A 21,553-nucleotide genomic window follows, 5' to 3' on the forward strand; every position below is an offset into this window, starting at 1 on the left:
CGTCGGGCACGAAAGTCAGGGACGATCGGGGGGCGCGCGCGTGCCTCCGGCAGCGCGCACGCGCCCCTACTGCCCGATTCGAGAGCCCGACGTATAGCTACGGGCTCTCGCGCAGGCGAGCCGGCGGCTGGTCGGCAAGTAGTTAAAAGGTCTAGTGCACTCCCCAGGGTTGTAAACTATATGCAAGGGGGAAAGGTGATGTTCGTATTTTTCCTGCATGTATTTCAGAAAGCTACGGAAAAAAACAAGATCAGAAACAGTAAAGAAGGAATGTCAGGATCCTGAACAGAAACCCTTTTTCTCTAGAGCTTTGAAAAGAAGGTTCCCATTTTCATAAGATCCATCATTCATCTGGAATAAAAAAAAAATGGACACGGCCTTCTCCCAGTTCTCCAGACATACAGATCTGGCTTTTGAGGATATGGGAGCTCTAGCAGATGCTATGGATAAAAGAATGGATTTCCTTCTAAAGAAAACCTGGGAATCAACCATAGGATATCTGAAACCAGAAATGCTGGTCACAGTGTTGGCCCGTAACATTGGCTTTCCCAAATTCAAGCTAATATTGAAGCGGGAACAGCCAAAAAAACGGTATTGTCATCTTTTCCTACTATTTTGCGAGGAGTGGCATATATAGCGGATGCATCCGCAGAGTCTGTCCGCATGTCTGCCAGAACTACGGGTCTAGCCAACTCGGTCAGAAGAGTCCCTGGCTAAAAACGTGGCCAGGCGATCGTGCCTCTAAAGTTAAACTGTGCGGGATCCCATTGATGGGAGATTTACTTTCCGTCCCCGTTCTAGAAGCTGTGCTAGACCGCACAGCGGACAAAAATAAATCCTTCCCAGTGAAGCGCAAACCCCCAGTTCAGACAAAGAATGGGGCAAGGGCAGAGAAGGCACAATTTTTTGTCCCCCTGAACAGAAGACCGGGGGCCTTCCTCCCACAGTGGAAGGCTGACTCCTCCAGTCAATTTATCTTGGGTGTTCGTAAGAAGGGGGTACCGCCTGAAATTTACAAGACCACGCTCACGAAGACTCCTTGTCACACACCTTCCCAGGTGTGCAGAGAAGGCAGAGGCCCTAGTGGGGGCGTAAAGGAATTGGAGGAACAAAACGTAATATGCAGAGTTCCAAAGGGGGAAGAAGGTGGGGTTTTTACTTGCATGTATTTGTTGTGCAAAACACCTCAGGAAAATTCTGACTGATTCTGAACCTAAAACCCCTGAACCAGTCTGTATCCTACAAGAGGTTCTGTATCAAATCTATCTTCACGGTCAGAGCCTTGCTAACCCAGAATTCATACATGGCATCCCCAGATCTCAAGGACGCCTATCGCAGAAGCTTTCCAGAAGTTTCTTCATCTAGCGGTGAACGTAGAAGGAGAGACAATCCATCTACAGTTTCAAGCGCTTCAATTTTGGCCTATCCTCGTCACCCCGAATCTTCACGAAGGTCATGGCAGAAGCTATGGCTTTTCTGCGACTCAAAGGAGTCTCAATTATAGCTTATCTGGACGACCTGCTTCTATTAGCAGCATCTCCAGAAATCTGTAACTGACAAAGGATATTCTGACAGGTCTGGGGTGATTGCTGAACCTGGAAAAGTCCAGCTTGATTTAATCTCAGCGCATTACCTACCTAGGATACCTGCTAGACTCCACTCATTTGAGGGTTTTTCTCTCGTCAAAGAAGTTACAAAAATTGGACAAGGCAGTGGCCTCTCTAAAACATCCAGCAGGTCTTTATAAGGGCAGCAATGCCAACTTTGGGTCTACTAACATCAACTATCCCAGCCGTTCAGGACAGGACTGCATTTTCGTCCCCTCCAATCCTTTGTCCTAAAAACATGGGACCAAAGTCAGGAGTCCTTGGACACCTTAGTATACATTCCACCTCAGGTAAAAAGGTCCCTCTGGTGGTGGAGGAAAATGGGGAACCTGTCGCAGGGTCGCCTGTGGCTTATTCCGGTCTCCAGGGTGTTAACAACAGACGCGAGCGGGAAAGGCTGGGGTGCACATTTAGGAACCCTACTGGCACAGGGCACCTTAAGGGACGAGAAGCTCAAAAGGTCGTCCAATTGGAGGGTACCCAAAGCTGTCGGATTGGCACTCAGATCCTTCAGGAGGGAACTACAAGGCCACCACATTCATGTGCGCTGGGACAATTCCTCTGTTCCTGCTGACCCTAGAAACAGAAGTCCTAAGTTGGGCCAAGACCAATGCACTCTCCCGATCGGCAGTGTTTCTAAAGGGGGAAAGAAATGTGGTGGTGGACTTTCTCAGCAGAAAGCAGCTGAGAGAGGGTGATTGGGTCCTCAACCAGGAAGTCTTCAATCTCATAACCAAAAGATGGGGACCTGGAGGTGGACCCCTTTGTATCGAGGGACAATGCAAAAAAAAAGTTTCTTCTCCTTAAACCGGTGGGAAGACACACTAGGGGTGGATGCTTTAACATAGAGCTGGCATTTCAAAAATACTATGCCTTCCAGTCACCGATCTTTGTACCGGCAGTGCTGAGAAAATTTCAAAAGGAGAACACCTCTCTGATTTTGGTGGCACCACATTGGCCCAGAAGGTCCTGGTTCTCGGTCCTCAAACAGTTGGCAGTAGAACCTTCTTGGTTCCTATCACTCCAGGAGCATCTCCTTTCACAGGGCCTGGTCCTTTGTCCCCAAGTACATTGATGGAACTTAGCGGCCTGCCTACTGAGGAAGTATTATTAGAAACCAGGGGATTCTCAGAAAAGCTGATATCAAGTCTCCTCAATAGCAGAAAGGATAGCAGAAAGGAGGAGATGCGACGGATCTACCAAAAGGTCTGGGTTCTTTTTAAGGAAACTACTTCAAGTTGCAGAGTTCCATAGCAGTTTTGGTGCATATTTGGAAAAGCCTCTCACCATCAACCCTTGGGTGGTCAGATTTTTCAGAGCTCCAACAAGACAGGGACCAGTTCAAGGCCCACCCTTCCCCAAGTGTAACCTATCTTTTGGTCTTGCAGGCCCCAACAGAGCCACCATTTGAACCTTTAGAAAATTGTTCACTTAAGAATCTTCTTTATAAGACAGTATTTCTCTTTTCGTCCATGGACGGACACAGCTCCTCAAATCTTGACTTGTGGGTTATGTTCCTGTTCTATAGGAGAGGACTAGGCAGAACATGTTAGATATTTAAATACATGTTACTTTAACAGAGTTGAACAGCCCCGCCCAGCAATTTTTTATTTTATTTATTTTTATGATTTTATTTTGAAGAATCTTCGATCAACTGCTGGCTGGGTAATATAGATCCGTGTAGTCCCCCCAGTCTGGACATCGAGCGTGAGCAGGCTTTAGCTATGCGCTGGGTCGACCACGACATACCCCATGGTTCCAGGGGTGGCCGGTGAGCTACAGTATATGCTCCATGGTTCACATACTGTATGACCAGACTGCTTGCTGTCTCAGTCACAGTGGACCGGGCCGACAGCTACTCCGTACTACTCGGTTGAAGGTCTGTCAGAAACGCACCAGCAGGGACAGGTAAGTACAGTTCCTCCTGCCTCGGCAGGATGGAACAGCTGGGCATTCCCGGGAAGGGGGTTCTTCTGTCCTCCTCCTTCCTCTCCCTCTGTCACCCTTTTCCCTCCTTCCCTTGTGGGGCTCGCTGCGACCGGGGTATACCTTTGTGGGTCTCCAGGTCCGGTTATGGTCTGTGGGGGTGTCCAGGCCTGCTCTCTGTGGGGAGTAGTCTTTTTAGTGGGAAGCCTCCACCACAGCCATCTTGTCCACATCGCTGTATTTGGGCGCCATTTTGGGTGCTCCCACATTTTGAATGACAATTTCTCAGTCATGCAACACTGTACACATATGAACTTTTTGTCTTTTTTTTCACACAAATAGTTTTCTTTTGGTGGTATTTAATCACCGCTGGGTTTTTTATTTTTTTGCACTATAAAAAAAAAGACTGATAATTCTGTAAAAAATAATATTTTTTCTTAATTTCTGTTATAACATTTTGCAAATTAGTGATTTTTCTTCATACATTTTGGCCAAAATGTATACTGCTACATGTCTTTGGTAAAAAATAACTCAAATTGGTGTATATTATTTGGTCTTTGTGAAAGGTACAGAGTCCACAAGCTATGGTGCAATACTCAGAAAATTGATCACACCTGAAGTACTGACAGCCTATCTCAATTTTTGAGACTTTAACATGCCAGGAAAGTACAAATACCCACCAAATAACCCCTTTTTGGAGAGTAAACATTCCAAGGTATTTAGAAAGAGGCATGGTGAGTTTTTTTTAAGTTTATTTTTTCCTTTTTTTCACAAAATTTTAATATTAGCGGGTTATTTCTCACACACAGCATATGCATACCACAAATTAGACCCCAAAACACATTCTGCTATTACTCCCAAGTATTCTGATACCACATGTGTGAGACTTTTACACAGCGTGGTCACATACAGAGGTCCAACATGCAGGGAGCACCTTGTTCTGTATGTTCTGGAGCATAAATTACACATTTAAATTCCTGACTACCTCTTACACTTTTGAAGGCCCTGGAGCACCAGGACAATGGAAACACCCCAAAAATGACCCCATTTTGGAAAGAAAACACCACAACGTATAATCTATGAGGCATAATGAGTCTTTTGAACATGTCATTTTTTTCTACAAACTTTTGGAAAACGCATTTTTCTCTTTCGTTCATGGACGGACACAGCTCCAAATATTCTTGACAGTAGGGTTATGTTCCGTCTATCAGGAGAGGACTAGGCAGACATGTTAAACAGTTAAAAAACATGTAAAACAGCAAAGCTGAACAGTACCGCCCAGGGAGTGGTCCCTCTGGCCATAACCCCTCACCCTGCAGTCAGCAGCTCCGTTTTTTCTGCCTAGCATAGAAGGACCTTGTTCCCTAGGGGCCCATTGTTCCTGGAGAACTTTTATTTTTAATCTTTATTTCTTTTTTGATCCTGAGATCTACTATCAACTGCCAGCTGGGTGACAGGCTGGATAATATAGATCCTTATAGTCTCCCCAGTCCGGCCATAGAGTGTGAGCTGACCTTTAGCTACGCGCGGGGTCGGCCTGTGAGCTATATGCTCCGGTGCTCACATATGACCGGGCTACTACTGTTTGTGTCGCAGTGGGCAATGGCCGACAGTCACTCCATACTGCTCGGCGATATGTCTGCCAGGAACGCATCCAGCAGTCCTCGCGGGACGGGTAAGTAAGGTTCCTCCTATTCTGGCAAGATGGAGCAGCTGGGCATTCCTGGGGTGGTCGATTAGGGGGGGTCTCTTGCCCTCTTTCCTCTCTCCCCGTCCCTTCCCTCCTCCCCATGCATTGCTGGACCTGCTGTTTACCGGGGGTCCCTGGGGGGTGGGGGTCAGGGTCCTGACTAGGGGCTGTGCGGTGATCTGCCATATGGGGGCCTCCGCTCGGAGACCCAGCAGTTTTGCGGCCTTTCTTTTACCTCAGAATCGCACCGGTGCCATTTTCTTTTAGCCGCGCTGTACCTATTGCTAATACAGCTAACGGCCATTTTCTTGTAGCCGCCCTGTTTCTAATGCAAATTACAGCTGGCGGACATTTTCTTGTAGCTCGCGCTCTTTTTCATGAGGCGAGCTGCGGCCATCTTGTTGTAGGTCTAGCACTGGTTTTGGCCTCTAGCGCTAAAAATGGTCATTCTGAACAGCGCGAACGGCACAGATCACCTCAAGCGCAAACACTGTGCAGGGAGATTGGACCACAGCACTGAGCAGTGCCTGGGTCAGGGCGGTGAGTTCCTCTGGGATATACCCCTCGGCAGAGCTTTTTTTCTCAGAAAATAGGTGCAGGAACTCAACCACGACCCCGTTCAGATTTCACAAACAGTAGAAGGGTCTTAAAGGGGCATTAAATACCAGGATTGCATTGCATACAGAGTGCAGAGCTGTCACTTGTAAACACAGAAACCAGACTTCTGTGTTTACAAGTGATTGTGGTGAGCAGGCACCAAAGGGTCTGAGCCAAAGGTGGTGGAACTGAGTTCCCCCAAGTTCCCCCTGAAAAAAAGCCCTGCCCCTCGGTCTGTAGCAGCAAGGAGGGTGGGCTTTTAAGTGTACCTTGACTTAGTCCCTGAGTGGATGTCAGGTGAGCGAGGTCAGCATGGCGTCAGTGGCTGGCGCTTCTTCCACAGAAATTTCTGTGATAGCAACTGGTGCCCCAGCACCTGCGGTACCTGTGGACGCTTTGTCAGTGGTCCGGAAAGTCGTTCCTTCCCCTTCATTAAACGGTGATCATGACGAACACTAGCCTGACCGGCTGGGGGGTGTCCGGGGCGTTTAGTTGACACAGGGTCAATGGACGCAGGAAGAATCCCACTTGTCGATCAATGTGCTGGAACTTCGGGCTATCAGACTGTGCCTCTTCACATGGTCACAGAAGCTTCAAGGACGTCCATTCAGGATCCAGTCGGACAATGGCGTATGTCAACCATCAAGGAGGAACCGCATTGGAGGTCGCTCACATCCTGCGGTGGGCAGAGCACAGAGTTCTGGCTCTGTCGGCCGTATACATTCTTGGCGTAGAAAACTGGCAAGCAGACTACCTAAGTCGCAAGATGTTGGACCAAGGAGAATGGTCGATACACCCGGATGTGTTTCAGCTACTTTGCCAGAGATGGGGCACGCCAGTCATGGATCTCCTGGCTTCCCGACTCAATCGGAAGGTATTGAGGTTTGTGGCCAGGTCCAAGGATCCCTTGGCGGACACTTCACAGAGTGGAGACCGAGGGGATTTCGGTAATTCTAATTGCCCCAGATTGGCCTTGGTGCCCCTGGTATGCCGACCTTGTATGCCTGGTGGCGGATGTCCCTTGGTGACTGCCAATGCAAGAGGACCTTCTGTCGCAAGGCCCCATACTTCATCCTGCTTTACAGTCGCTGGCTTTAACGGCATGGCTGTTGAAAGTCAGGTACTGAGGGAAGAGGCATGTCGGACTCTGTAATTTCCACCATGCTGAGGGCACGGAAGTCATCTTCTCAGAAGATCTATCATCGCACGTGGAAGGCCTACATCTCCATGTGTGAGGAGATGGAGTGGCGCACACGGGCTTATTCGGTTTCCAGGATCCTTCTGTTTTTACAGCGTGGAGTGGATCAAAAACTCGCCCTAAGCACCATTAAGGTTGGCTGTTTTCTTTCAACGAACCTTGGCGGCTCTTCCACTGGTGAGTACGTTTGTGTGGGGGGTTTCACATATGGCCCCTCCAGTTTGTCCACCACTACCCCCATGGGACTTGAATCTGGTGCTCTCGGTACTTCAGAAACCTCCCTTTGAGAACATCAGAGAGATCCCCCTTTTGACACTCTCTCAAAGTTGCCTCTCTGGTGGCTATTTCATCAGTTAGGAGGTTTTCTGAGTTGGTGGCCTTGTCTTGCAAGTCCCCCCTACTTGATCCTCCACAAGGATAAAGCGGTGCTACGCCTGCAGCCTTCCTTTCTTCCAACGGTGGTTTCGGCCTTTCATCTTAATGAGGACATTGTGCTTCCATCCCTGTGTCCTCGGCCATCGCATTACAAAGAGGTTGCTCTACATGCCTTGGATGTGGTCCGAGCTCTGTGAGCGTATCTCTCTGCTATGACTCAGTTTCAGAGGTCAGACTCACTGTTTGTGTCGGTGACTGGTCCAAAGAAAGGCCTGGCGGTCTCATCGGCCACCATTTCTCGATGGATAAGACATATTGTGATTCAGGCTTATGCCCTACAGGGGCGGGCGCCTCCCTTTCCTGTTATGGCGCATTCGACCAGGGCAATAGGTGCCTCCTGGGCCTTCCGACATCAAGCGTCTGTCTCACAGGTGTGTAAGGCAGCGACCTGGTCATCCGTTTACACCTTCACTAAATTTTACAAGGTTGATGTGCATGCATCTGCGGATGCTTGCTTCGGCCGCAAAGTTTTGCAGGCGGCTGTTTAAGGTTTGCAACTTCTCAGTTGAGGAGCACTATTTGTTTCTTGGTGGAAGTTGGTTTGCTTGCTGTGCCCACCCCTCATTTTTTGACACTGCATGGGGAAGTCCCTACTGTCAAGAATATTTGGAGCTGTGTCTTTCCATGAACGAAAAAAAAAAATTGGATTTTTTTACTCACCGTAAAATCCTTTTCTCTGAAGTTCATGGACGGACACAGCACCCACCACTCCTTTTAAGTTTGTACTACTATTTGACAAACTAAGCTGCTGTCTGAAGGGTGAGGGGTTATGGCTAGAGGGACCACCCCCTGGGCGGTACTGGTCAGCTTTGCTGTGTTACATTATTTTTTTAACTGTTTAACATGTCTGCCTAGTCCTCTCTTGATTGACGGAACATAACCCTACTGTCAAAAATATTTGGAGCTGTGTCCGTCCATGAACTTCAGAGAAAAGGATTTTACGGTGAGTACAAAAATCCTATTTTTAACACAAAGTTGTTCATTTATACAATATTTCTAACACATAGCATGTACATACCAAAAATGACACCCCAAAATAGAATCTCCTACTCCTCCTGATTACAACGATACCACATGTGTGAGACTTTTCCACAGCCTGACACATACAGAGGCTGAGTAAGGCCGCTTATGGCTGAGTAGCGCTGGGTGCGGCTGGGTATGGCTGTGTATGGCTGAGTATTGCTGTGTATGGATGGGTGGGTAAGTATGACAGAGGGATGGCTGAGTATGGATGGTGAGATGGATGTGTATTGATGGATGAGTAATACAAAGGGATGGCTTGATGAGGCTGCAATTGTCACAGAGCAGCGCTGTGGGCACTACACATCCAGCCCACAGCACTGCTGCACCCGATCTCTCCCCTCTCTGCTCACACTGTACCAATCGGTACAGAGAGGAAAAAGAGGAACCGGAAAAGACGCCGGTTTGTTTTCAAGTGATTGCTCTGTCATTTCAGCGGCCATTGTCTGTGATCCGTGATGCGCCAGGTCCTCTGGACTCTGCGGTCACGGATACTCCCACGGGCGTGATTCTGGGAGGACATCAATGTACGCCCTCCCAGTGTTATCGAGCCGCACTGTAGCCGTCATTTGGCTATAGTGTGGTTGGTAACTGGTTAACATATGTGCCCTGATGCTAATTAAAGGTGGGAACAGCACTGATTGGCTAATCAGTAAGGAGGAAGGTATTTAAGCTTGGTTGCTGTGCCGTGTCACCACCCCCTGAGACTAAACAAGTGGGGCGTGGATACATGCCAACTGTATGCCGAGTTTGGGATGGCAATCTGATGTCTAGCAAACAAAGGAGTGGTGAGAACGCAGAGCAGAGTCCCCTGGCTTGTTTTATGGAACAAAAAGCTGGTTTTAACTTTTTATACATGTGTAGAATTGCAATATATTTTCACAATTTACTTATGAACATTCACATAATTATGGACATTATTGAATTTTTGGTCTAATTATTTTTGAGCGCTACTGTGGAAATGTTATATATATGTTTTTGCATATTTTTTTTTTTTTATCTGATGGTTGATATATTATTTTAAGTAGCAGCACATATTTCACTTATTTTTGGTCTCATAAGCCTATATGTTTCCTTATATATCTGCTGTCTATCTGTAATTATACGTACAAATTCCATTGTGCAGCTTTTTGAACATGTTGGGGGCTGCCCTTTGTATGTACTGGGTTGACCACCATTGAATTAGGCATTCTATACTCTTATATTGTTGGCATGTTCTCTGTATTATTCTAATGGGACTGTTTGATGCACTAGTACTGGGTGACTAATAATGTTGACCTGGTCTTAGTGCTGCTGCACAGGGGATTGTGGGAAGCCAATATGAAGACTCAAATAAGTATTTACACAGATGTAATAAATGGTTTTCTGTTATTTAAAAAAAATGCATAAAATGATGTTATTGTATGAGATTCAGATTATGCAGTTTAATGCCAATTTATTTGTTTTTATGTGTTGCCACTGTGTTCTTCTTGTGTGTCTACAGTGTAACTCACAATGTTGAAAACACTCTTTTTGCTTATTAATAAGGCATTTGCAGAAGAAATTCATGAACGGGTCAGAAAAGAGCTGTGGGGTTACTGCAGCTCTGAAGATCTCAGTGTTGTTGATCTGCGCAAGATACGATATAAAGGCATTCGCCCAGCCCTGGGTTACCCCAGCCAACCAGATCACACAGAAAAGCTTACCATGTGGAACCTGGCAAAAATAGAGGAGGCAACAGGTAAAGTATATGTAAAACATAAAATAGTTTTTCCAGTCTTTCCAAAATTATGAATTTGTGTGATAACCAGCTTTTGAGAAACTTTGGTGAGACAGGTTAAGAGAGATCATTTTATCTGTGTTGACACAGTAAGTGCTCCTGCCTTTCAGTCACCAGACACTTCTTAACCACTTGCCTACCATAGGCCGTCATATGACGTCCTTGGCTTGCAGTATTTACAGTATACCAGGATGATGCCTGCAGCTTCAGGCATCATCCAGTATCAGCATTTTCAGCTGGCGGTTCCTTTAGGAACTTCCTTTGGGAAGTTCCTTTAAACTAATGCAGGAATGTGATCAAAGCAGTCTAATACTATTAAGCCATTATAGGATCTTATATTTTTGGGACTAAAGTAATGTCTATGTATTAAACAGGTTTATATATGAATTACTAATACACATATATTGTTAAGGCATTACAAATACACAATACTATTTGAGATGCATAATATATAAACCCATTGACATTGTGAATAAGCCCCATGGCCTCAATATATAAAGACGATACTATGTTGTGTGTCATGCTCTGCAAGGCTTCTCATCCTGTTTATCTTATCAGGCCCCGTACACACGGCCGAGGAACTCGACGTGCCAAGCACGTCGAGTTCCTCGTCGAGTTCTGGGATGAAGCCGCCGAGGAGCTCGGCGGGCCGCCTTCTCCCATAGAACAACGAGAAAATAGAGAACATGTTCTCTATTTTCTCGACGAGCTCCTCGGCGGCTCCATCGAGCCAAAAGTGTACAGACGACAGAGATTCTCGGCAGAATCCGGGTTTTGACCGAGTTTCTCGGTGAATTCTGCCGAGAAACTCTGTCGTGTGTACGAGGCCTCAGTGTCAAGCCCAGAAGATATATGGCCTGGGAGATGGTACAGATATTCATCCAGTCTCCTGTAAGGACATAAGTCATTCTGGTAACAAAACCTCACTCACAGGCTTTGAACTGTGACTCAACTTAAGACACAAAATGGTGTCGCTCCTGCTAAACATATATATGAATATGGAACACTATGAAACATATAAAATGTGCGATCTTATATGTATTCTTTTAACCCCAAATGTTCTGACAAGGGGAACCCTGCCTAAAGAGGATCGCTACCTCCGCCCATTTTCATGGATTAGAGGCAAGATATATTTGGGGAATTGTTTGAGGGCGAATACCATAGTGCCAGACTTGGCAAGGTGCGTTTCCTGGACAAAGATTGTCTTCTGCAGGTCGTTTGCACTAGGGCCAAACTACGCTTGAAACATTGGAGTTAACATTGGAGTTAAGGCCTTTCACATTTAGTGACAGTATGTCAATCATGGTGGATACATAAAAAAAGAGAAGCACCAGCTTACCCATCAGAGCAGACAGTGGCCAAGCAGTCAGGGGGGCTAACCGTTTGGTCTCCCAGGGCGATCCCAGGTCGGAGGGTCAGGGCCGGGCACATTGGGCCCAAGCTCCGGAGGTGAGGGTTGTCCAGTGGAGTAGAAGAAGAGGAAAAAATAGGCAAAACATATAACTTAAAATAGAACATAAAATCATAGAACATAAATTCAAATACAGTGAACATCTCACAGTATAACCCACCTAAAAAAAGGTGGTGGGTTGGGAATCTCAGGGAGGTTTCTTCTGACAGGGATGGAAAAAAAATCCCTTAAAAAAAAGAAAGAAAATATAATCAGGTGAGGAACCATTTGGAGAGCCCCTGAGGGGAGAGGTTGCAAAGCCTAGGGTGGAATGATCCACTCCCAGGCCTGCCTGCAAATGTAGTTAGAAATTAACCTGCACTTATCAAATCTGTAACTGTACCTATAACCCAAGAACAACTTGACAAGCTAGAAAATATGGGGGGGGTGTAATGGCGCTTGCAAATAGATAAATATAGTTCCTATTAATAATTTACAGATTAGTGCGTCAGAAATGAAATTCTTCCTGTGTATCTAAAAGTGTTCCACTCCGAATAAGATCAGAAAGCCATCCAACATCAATGAATTTATGTGGAAGGTGATGGGAGTGAAAAAATAATAGGAATACAACTAATGAAATAAACAAACGTGCCAATGAAAGCACAGTGTTGATGAAGTGAGATGCAATATGGTAATCCTTCAGTGTCCAAATAATGCTCAGCAATAATACTTCATATCACATAATAGATACATAATTAATAATTAAATGAGTGATAAATCAATAAAGTGCTCCATCCATTAAAGTGCAATAATACAATAGTGAGTGTCAAAACCAATAAATATCAATATAATAATGCATGCAACAAAATTCCTCAAAACAATGTTCAGCATGCATGGGTGAACGCAACCCAATCCATAAAGTGTCTAGAGTGAAAATAATCCCCAAAAAAATCCAATTACGAGGTTAAAGAAAAATAAATAAATAAATAAAATAAAAATATATATATAGAATTAAATGGTTTATAATGATAAAAAATATATAATATAAAATGAATAACGTGTCCAGTGCACAACCGTGCAAGTTAAAATGACAATTCGGAATTTTTCAAAGTGCATAAGTGCTCCACTGATAATCACATTTTTTCACAGAAATTCCTTCAGTGCAAAAATAATATTGTGCACATGTGCTTGCAAATCCAAACGTTAGGTGATCCGCAGTGTGGATATAGGTGTTCTCACCAGCCCCTTATCTTTAAGAGGCTTGTATAAAGCCTGTATTAATCCTGATAGCCAGGTATCCCACAGCCAGCCTGCTGTTATTGATCCCCCAAAAAGCAGCTCACAAGGTCCCAGCGTTGGCACTCAAACAAAGAAACATGGACGCCTCCATAGTGTAAAAAACTTATGCATTTAATATATAAAAAAAACAAGTAGACTTAGACAATTCTGTGTATACAGCGTAGGCAGCGTGTAGTACAGCGTGTATCGAATGTCTCCGCTCTGCGGCCGCGAGCGTATGACGTCACCAGCAACCCTCCTCTTTCTAATTGGGGGAGATGTGGCCTAAAGGTCTTCAAATTTGGTATAAGTGTGTCCCCTGGTCCGATATTCCATAAATGGGTACCAGGGGAGGGAAGGTCCCGACAAGCATAGGCTAACAACCCATTGACCAGCGAGGAAAAAAAGGCGGGTTTCATCTGTGGCTAACTGATCCCCAGAGGGTAGATACAAACTGGCGAAAATGTAACCAAACCTCATTCATGAACCTCGAGGCAAGGGGGGAAGGAAAGCCAAACTTCAAGCTATCAAAAGAGAAGTGATCCCTGGGGGAGCAAAAAGTTAATCCAGGTGTAACGATGGAGAAGGACCAGAGGGACAGGACCACGGGCACTTCCTCCTGGCGACCTGGGTCCAGGGATCTGGACATGGTGGGGGAGCTGGCAGGAGGACCTAGCCGGGAGTAGGTGGTACCGGAATGTCCAAGTCTCTGCAAAAAGACTGAAGGTTCTCCGGGTATCAGAGCGTGGTAGACCTCCCACCTCTTTTTGCAGTAAGGCTAAAGGGGAATCCCGAGTGGTAGTGAAAATCGTGATCCCTCAGCAGGGTAAGAAGCAGTTGTAGGGAGCGTCGTTGCTGAAGAGTAATCCACAATAGATTCGGGAAGAGCTGTATGGGGGCGTTGTCAAAGTCGATAGTGCGCATGTTACAGGCCTTTCTCATGATTTCTTCCTTGAGGGTGTAGTTGTGCACCCTGCAGATCATGTCTCGGGGGCTAGACACTGGCCCACAGGGGCGAAGGGCACAATGAGCCTGGTCCAGTTTAACTTTTTGGTGCTCTGGGTGGCCCAGAACATTGTTCAAGATAGCTTGTAGAGTAGCGAGTAAATCTTCTGCCTCACAAGCCTCTGGGAGGCCTCTGACCCTGATATTGTTGCGCCTGCCCCTATTGTCCAGGTCCTGGAGGGTGGAGGCTTGTGAGGCAAGGCTGGTATGATTTTGTGAGAGTTCATGCTTGGTGTCACCGACCTCCTCCTCTAGAGAGGGGACTCTAGTAGAGAGATGATGCAGATCTGTATATAGCATGTTGATCTCAGATCTGCAAGTCTCACGTACCTCCTGGATGAGCATACAGAAGTCCTGATTTGTAGGCATGCACATCATTTCGCCAGGAGGTATAAGCCTCAGGGTCAGTGTCCGAATCCGTTGCAGCATGGGCAGGAGCGCCTAGTGTTGGGGCTGAACAGGCTGCAAACAAGGGATAGCCTGCCAGGAGTGACTGGTAGGGTGCGTTAGGCTTGTGCTTTGCCTTCGTGAAAGCGCCTTGCGAACGCCCCGAATGGGGATGGGTCCACAGGTGTCCCAAGGGTTGTGGGAATTAGGAGGATGCTGTGGCATGAGGTTGTTCCCTCTGGTGTGGGGAAAACGGGGATGCTTTGTCCCTATGTGACTGGGATCACTGTGGAAGGGAGCGTGGGTCCCAATCAGGAGTGGAGGAGTCTCAGGATGGGGATGGCTGGGCGATATGAGCTGGCATGGATGGCGGGAGCTCCATGAGGCTAAGAGGGAACGGCTGGGAGAAACTATCCAGCAGGTGTTTGTTTAAGGTGGCGTGGGCCCCAACGAGAGCTGGCGGGCGGACCAGAAGCATAGACAGACTTGAGGTCCCCCTCCGAGCCATACCGGTGTGTCCCGGCTCCCGGAGAGGTGAGGGCAGAAGAGGTGGTTACGGTGGACAAGGCCGGCGCCATCTTGGCCGCGTGATGTCCTGCCGGAGCTTCTTGGTAGAAATACTCTGTGATGAGCGACGGGGGTGCCGAGGAAGATCTGGTATTGTGACCCGGGGTCTTGGCGTCCTTTCATTTCTTGGGTTTGCCCATATTTGTGCAGGTAGCAGCGGTGGAATTGAGCGAAGCAGGCCAGGCCAGGCGCTTCAGCACAGCAAGTCTGTTCCCGTTGCCATCTAAACCACGCCCTGAAGCATCCGTTTTTGAAAGTTTAAGACCAACCCATTCCTGTTAACGCTGGCCTCACTCAGGCCACACTCCGAGCTCACTTTCATAATCCTCCTTCTAAAAAGTAGCAGACAGAGCTCTGAGGAGGGGCCACCCACCCGCTTGCTCACAGCGCAAAGCCACACTGCATGCTGGGAGTTGTAGTTCTTTGCTGCTCATCAGTGTACCGCCGGTCTTGCCATAAGGGTGGCTTATCCCCCTCCCCCGCCACAGTATTATGTGATGTTGTCACCTGGGTGCAGTCCGCATCTCCATAGCGATAAATGACAATTTCTAAAACCTTATGATGCAGAATTCAGTAGCACGCTGATATGCTCTTTATGAACACACAGTAAGCAGAGAGCAACATAGCTGTAAAAAGTAATCTAGTCATTATTAGTTTAAAATATAATAAATAAATAAATAATAGTGTATAGTGACACACACAAGTAATAATTCATGTTTTGCTGTTCTATTTTCCTTGTAGGTATAACACTTACAGAATCTCTTGCAATGTCACCAGCTGCTGCCATTTCTGGTTTAATATTTTCTAGTCCAATGTCCAAATATTTTTCTGTTGGAAAAATTTGTAAAGATCAGGTAAGTTTTATTGTTGAATTGTTGAATAAACTTTTTGTTAAATAGAAAACCTAAAATACATAATTGTATAATACATTGTAACATAATTGTTTTAACTATAACTATGTTACGATTTCATGTTTTTTCATAAACGAATATAAAGGTTAAAAACAATAGCTTTTTTGTTACCAATAACTTTTTTTTCTTCATTATTAAAGGGGAAGTCAAGCCTGAGCTCGTTTGGCTGGGCTTCTCCTATGGGTCACAGAAGTTCAATTCGTTTTGCACTCCTGTGACCTGTTTTCAGCAGAGGGCGGTCTGAAGTCTGCTCTCCGCTGAAGCCACACAGATCCGTCCTCTGGGAGTCTGGATCCACCAAGTGCCTTGACTGACACCAGTTTCAGCCTCTCAGCGAGACGCTGAAAGGCTGAGATGGACGCTCCCCTCTACTTCTCAATGCTCCTGTGAGCGTGGAGGAGCAGAGCAGAGAGCTGCTGATTGTCAGGCAGCAGCACTCTGCTCAGGGAGCTGAGAGAACCAAGCCATCTGCGATGTTCAGTCGCTCGATTCTCAGTGAAGAGGCGCCGGCGGACAGATGCAACATCAAACCAATGCTGCATCCACCTTTGGGGGTTACCTAGGTGGATGCAGCATCGGTTGACATATAGCAATGAATTCACAATCTACCATCGTAGCCCGCAGCATTCAGTAATATAGTTATATATTTATCTTTTGTACAAAATGTATTATCTATTACAGCCCTCAAATTTTCCACTCGCCTACTCCCATTTTGCGAGTGGAAAATTGTTTCTGGTGAGGAGCTTGGCTGCCTCGGAGGGGGGCGTCAGTACCGCCGGCATGCGGGATTGATCGGGAGCCGATCTCCCATCGATCACCATTGCAGCCTCAGCATGGAGAAAGAGAAAAGCCATGGGATTACAGAACGGATAGCCGGCTGTTACAGCCGAGTTTACATTACAATTGCCTCCTCTCCGCTCCGCTCGTGGTTACACATAGCTCCGCCTCCTGATTCCACGTCTGTGATAGACAGAACACGTCCTAGCATTGGACTGGCATTCTGTCTATCACAGGAGCGGGGTCAGGAGGCGGGGCTATGTGTAACCACGAGCGGAGAGGAGAGGAGGCAATTGTAATGTAAACTTGGCTGTAACGGCCAGCTATCCGCTCTGTAATCCCGCAGCTTTTCTCTTTCTCCATGCTGAGGCTGCAATGGTGGGCACAGGTAACTGTGGCTACAATGGTGGACACAGATAAGCCACGGCTGCAATGGTGGGCATAGGTAACTGAGGCTGCAAAGGTGGGCACAGGTAAACTGAGGATGCAATGGTGGGCACAGGTAACTGCAGCTGCAATGGTGGGCACAGGTAAGCTGCAGCGGTGGGCACAGGTAAGCTGCAGCTGCGATGGTGGGCACAGGTAAGCTGCGGCTGCGATGGTGGGCACAGGTAAGCTGCGGCTGCAATGGTGGGCACAGGTAAGCTGCGGCTGCAATGGTGGGCACAGGTAAGCTGCGGCTGCAATGGTGGGCACAGGTGAGGCTGCAATGGTGGACACAGGTGAGGCTGCATTGATAAAGTTGTTAATTATTTTTGTAGCTTAATTCTGCATAAAACATTTAAATGTAATTTCATGAGATAATTTATGAGGGCGTGATTAGGGGCAGTGCAGGGTAGGGATCGGTTGGGGCAACTGGTGGCGAGTAACCCTTAAGGCCTGGCTAGGAGCTCAGGACTTGAAATTGTGAGCCCTGATCTATTGTCTTGTATGCTGATGAGGTTTGGGGGGTGGGATGGGTACGGCACTATTGGCAGGCACACAATGCACTGGTTACTGTGAAAATGACAGTGAAAGGGTTAACCACTAGATTGTGCTGTAGGGGTTAAGTGTTCCCTGCATTGTGTTTCTAACTGTAGGGGGGATGGGCTCTGTCGAATGAAACACCGATCTCCACTCCGAGTACACGGAGCCGAGATCAGTGTCATTCTCACTAGGCAGAGCAAGGAGATGCTTGTTTACACAAGCATCTCCCCCCGCTATACCTCCGTGAGACGATGGCGGGGATCCCCGCAGCGATCGAGTCTGCGGGACCCGCGGTCCGACTCACTGGGAAGGCGGTAGGGTCGCGAGTGTGGCGGCGCACTCGCGGCCACATGGCAGGCATTTAAAGGGCCACGTACAGGTACGTGATAATGCCTGTCCGCGCCATTCTGCTGACGTATATATGGCGTGGGCGGTCCTTAAACGGTTAAACATTCAACAATTACCAATTTATAACGAACTTGCAGAATTGATAATATATATTAACAATTCTGCAAGATAGTTGTTAATTGTTGGATGTTTACTGTGGGTTTTGGTTCTTCGTGAAGCCCAATTTATTTCACATAGATTGGGTCATAGGACCAAGAACTTGGGGGGCCACCACCTCACCTAACCTCCTGCTGGGACGAAAGCCAGATGGAGAAAAAATAATAGTTAATATTAGTATTATTTCTATACCCATCAATAAAATAAATTCTATTTCATTCATTTTTATTAGATATGTAAAAGTAATAGAACATATAACAGTAGTACATAACAGTAGTCGAGAATTACCAGTAGCTCAAAAGAGACAGGTACAACACATCTGATGGTTCTCTCAGAAGTATACAGTATATAATAATGCCTGACATAGCAATTATAAGGTTGGAGATAGATTCCAAGTATCATACATGAATATGTGTCAATCAAGAGTCCTTTGGACAGGAAAGGGGGGGGGGGGGGTAGTAACTTATATGAAATTAATTACAGAATTAGGCCCTGAAATGATTTCCGCTAACGTAAGTTTTAGCTGGAAAGACAGGGTTGGTACTTGTATCTATGTAAACATGAAAAGGTAACGTATACAGTCATGTGTAAGCATAAAAAATCTGAGCAACATGCTCTAGAACAGTGAACTATTTTGTATTAGGGAGAAGAAATGAGGAGAGGGGAAGGAAACCCACCCATTTAAGAGTCCACCCAAATCCAGCCACACACCCACCCCTAGTCTGATGGCAAATTTAGAAATGAGTACCAGGGATTCCAAACCTTATTGAAAAATGATTGTTTAAGTACACTGAATATTTTTTTTATTAAGCATGATCCAAGTAAATTTACTTTTCAGCAACGATAAATTAATCGAGCTCTTCCAGGCTGTACCAATCGTTCTAGCCACTAAGAATATACAATGGATCAGCAGTTAAGTGTGCTTAGGAATGTTTTCAATTGTTTTGTTTAGGAGGGCAACCCGAGTAACCTTAGTGATGTTTACCATGGTTACTGAGTAAAGTGACAAGTGCTTTTGCGCTAATAGGGACCCTTAATAAATAATAATCCTAAACAAAATTGCAGTGCAGCAAAACCTAAAAGTGTTTACAGTACACAAAATGTGGAAATGAATAAAATGGGGTTCTGCGCAACATCTCAAACAGTCATGGTAAGTGAAAAAATGTGCAAATAAATTAAAAATAGTTTACAACAAGAGAGCTCGCAAGCTCAATAATAATGAGTGAATGGAATGACAAATAAACAAATAAACAAATAAAATCAATAAATGAGAGCTACCAAGCTCAATGTGTGTGTTGAAAAAACAAATATATATCTCTCACAAAGTCCCAAAATGAGTGAATAAATAAGTGATATCATAAAAAATTGGTGACAGTATCACAAAAAGGGTAATAAAGTGATAAGTGCCAAATAGTCATATATTCAGTGACATCAAGAGGCTGCCCAAATGGAACTGCCGATGTTGCCGAATTTCCACTTAGTGAGATAAGGGTTGTTTACCGATGCATGCACACATCCCTCCCTAGGCTCACAGGACTCTTACCTCAAAATCAGTAATAAGGAGCATTCACTATGAGCCTCAGTGGCAATCTTCTATGAATGATCTCAGCCAGTCCTCCTGAACCACAGATACACGTCCCTCAGCTAATCCAGGCAATGCTCGGACCAAAATAAAAAAGAGGGAACAGAAGGAGGCTCCAATCGTGAAATACTGTAAGGCTCAGGGGTGTTTTAATGTGTGAAAAAACCTGTGCTTACATCAAAACAATAATACAAGAACGTGCAGCAAATTTAAAAATGAGCGGCGTCCACGGCGCCAGGGATTGGACGGTCGGACGTACACCTGGAGTGACGTAAGCTGGCGCCGTGGACGCCGCTCGTTTTTAAATTTGCTGCACTCATTTATTGATTTTATTTGTTTATTTGTCATTCCATTCACTCATTATTATTGAGCTTGCGAGCTCTCTTGTTGTAAACTGTTTTTAATTTATTTGCACATTTTTTCACTTACCATGACTGTGTGAGATGTTGCGCAGAACCCCATTTTATTCATGGTTACTGAGTAAATTAACCACTTAAGGGCCAGGCCTATTTTACAGACTTGTAGGTAGATTCAGGTAGATGTGCCTACACTTACGGCGGCGTAGCTTAGCGTGTTTAGGCTACGCCGCCGTAAGTTAGCTAGGCAAGTACATGATTCACAATGTACTTGCCTGCTAAGTTACGACGGCGTAGCCTAAAGCGGGCGGGCGTAAAGGCGCCGAATTCAAATGTGTGTAAGGGGGCGTGTTTTATGTTAATAAGGCTTGACCTTACATTTTTGGCGGGTCTTTTCTACTGCACATGCGCCGGGCGCCTACATTTTCCAGTGTGCATTGCGGCTAAGTACGCCACACGGGCCTATTGATTTCAATGTGGACGTAAACGACGTAAATCGCTATTCGCGGACGATTTACGCAAACGACATAAAAATTTCGAATCTCGAAGCGGGAACGGCGGACATACTTTAACATTACTATTCCATCTAATAGATGGAATAACTTTAGGCCTGATAATGGCTTACGGAAACGGCGTAAATGTACTGCGGCGGCCGGGCGTACGTTCGTGAATCGGCGTATCTACTAATTTACATATTCTACGCCGACCGCAATGGAAGCATCACCTAGCGGCCATCCGAAATATTGCAACCTAAGATAGGACGGCGCAAGCCGTCGTATCTTCGATATGTTTAAGCGTATCTCTGTTTGAGCATACACTTAAACATAAGTCGGCGTAGATTCTGAGTTAGGTCGGCTTATCTACTGATAAGCCTGCCTAACTCTTACTGAATCTACCTATTGGTGTTTACAAGTTAAAATCATTTTATTTATTTTTTTACAGAAAATTACTTAGAACCCTCAAACAATATATATATATTTTTTCAGACACACTAGAGAATAAAATGGCAGTCGTTGCAATACTTGCGCAGCGGTCTTACAAGCGCAACAGTAAAGTTTATTCCAAATTTTTTTTTATATAAAGTGAAAGATAATGTTACACCGAGTAAATTGATACACAATATGCCACGCTTCAAAATTGTGCCTGCTCGTGGATTGGTGACAAACTTTGACCCTTAATCTCCATAGGCGACGTTAAGAAATTTCTACAGGTTAACAGTTTGGAGTTACAGAGAAGGTCTAGTGCTAAAATGATTGATCTCGCTCTACCAATCTTGGCGATACCTCACTTGTGTGATTTGATATTTTTATATGCGGGCGTGACTTAAGTATGCGTTCGCTTCTGTGTGTGAGCTCGGCGGGACGGGGTGCTTTAGATTTCTTATTTATTTAACTTTTTATTTTGACACTGTCCTTTTTAAAAAATAAAAATAAAATTGGGTCACTTTTATTCCTATTAAAAGGAATGTCCTATTAACCACTTAAGACCCAGACCAATATGTAGGTTAAGGACCTTGCCCCTTTTTGCGATTCGGCACTGCGTCGCTTTAACTGACAATTGCGTGGACGTGCGACGTGGCTCTCAAACAAATTTGGCGT

The 21,553-nt window shown here is 45.7% G+C and overlaps 1 protein-coding gene across 2 annotated transcripts in view; it reads left to right on the forward strand.

Annotated features, from left to right (window-relative positions):
* Positions 1-21,553, forward strand: part of MTR (5-methyltetrahydrofolate-homocysteine methyltransferase) — a 1,155,773-nt gene that overhangs the window by 1,077,834 nt on the left and 56,386 nt on the right. For both annotated transcript variants that reach the window (XM_040350739.1, XM_040350741.1), the window contains 2 exons: positions 10,001-10,193; positions 15,601-15,713. In XM_040350739.1, the coding sequence (XP_040206673.1) occupies positions 10,001-10,193; positions 15,601-15,713 (306 nt within the window). The remainder of the gene's footprint in view (positions 1-10,000; positions 10,194-15,600; positions 15,714-21,553) is intronic.

Source organism: Rana temporaria, chromosome 4, assembly GCF_905171775.1.
Source record: "Rana temporaria chromosome 4, aRanTem1.1, whole genome shotgun sequence".
NCBI lineage: Eukaryota > Metazoa > Chordata > Amphibia > Anura > Ranidae > Rana > Rana temporaria.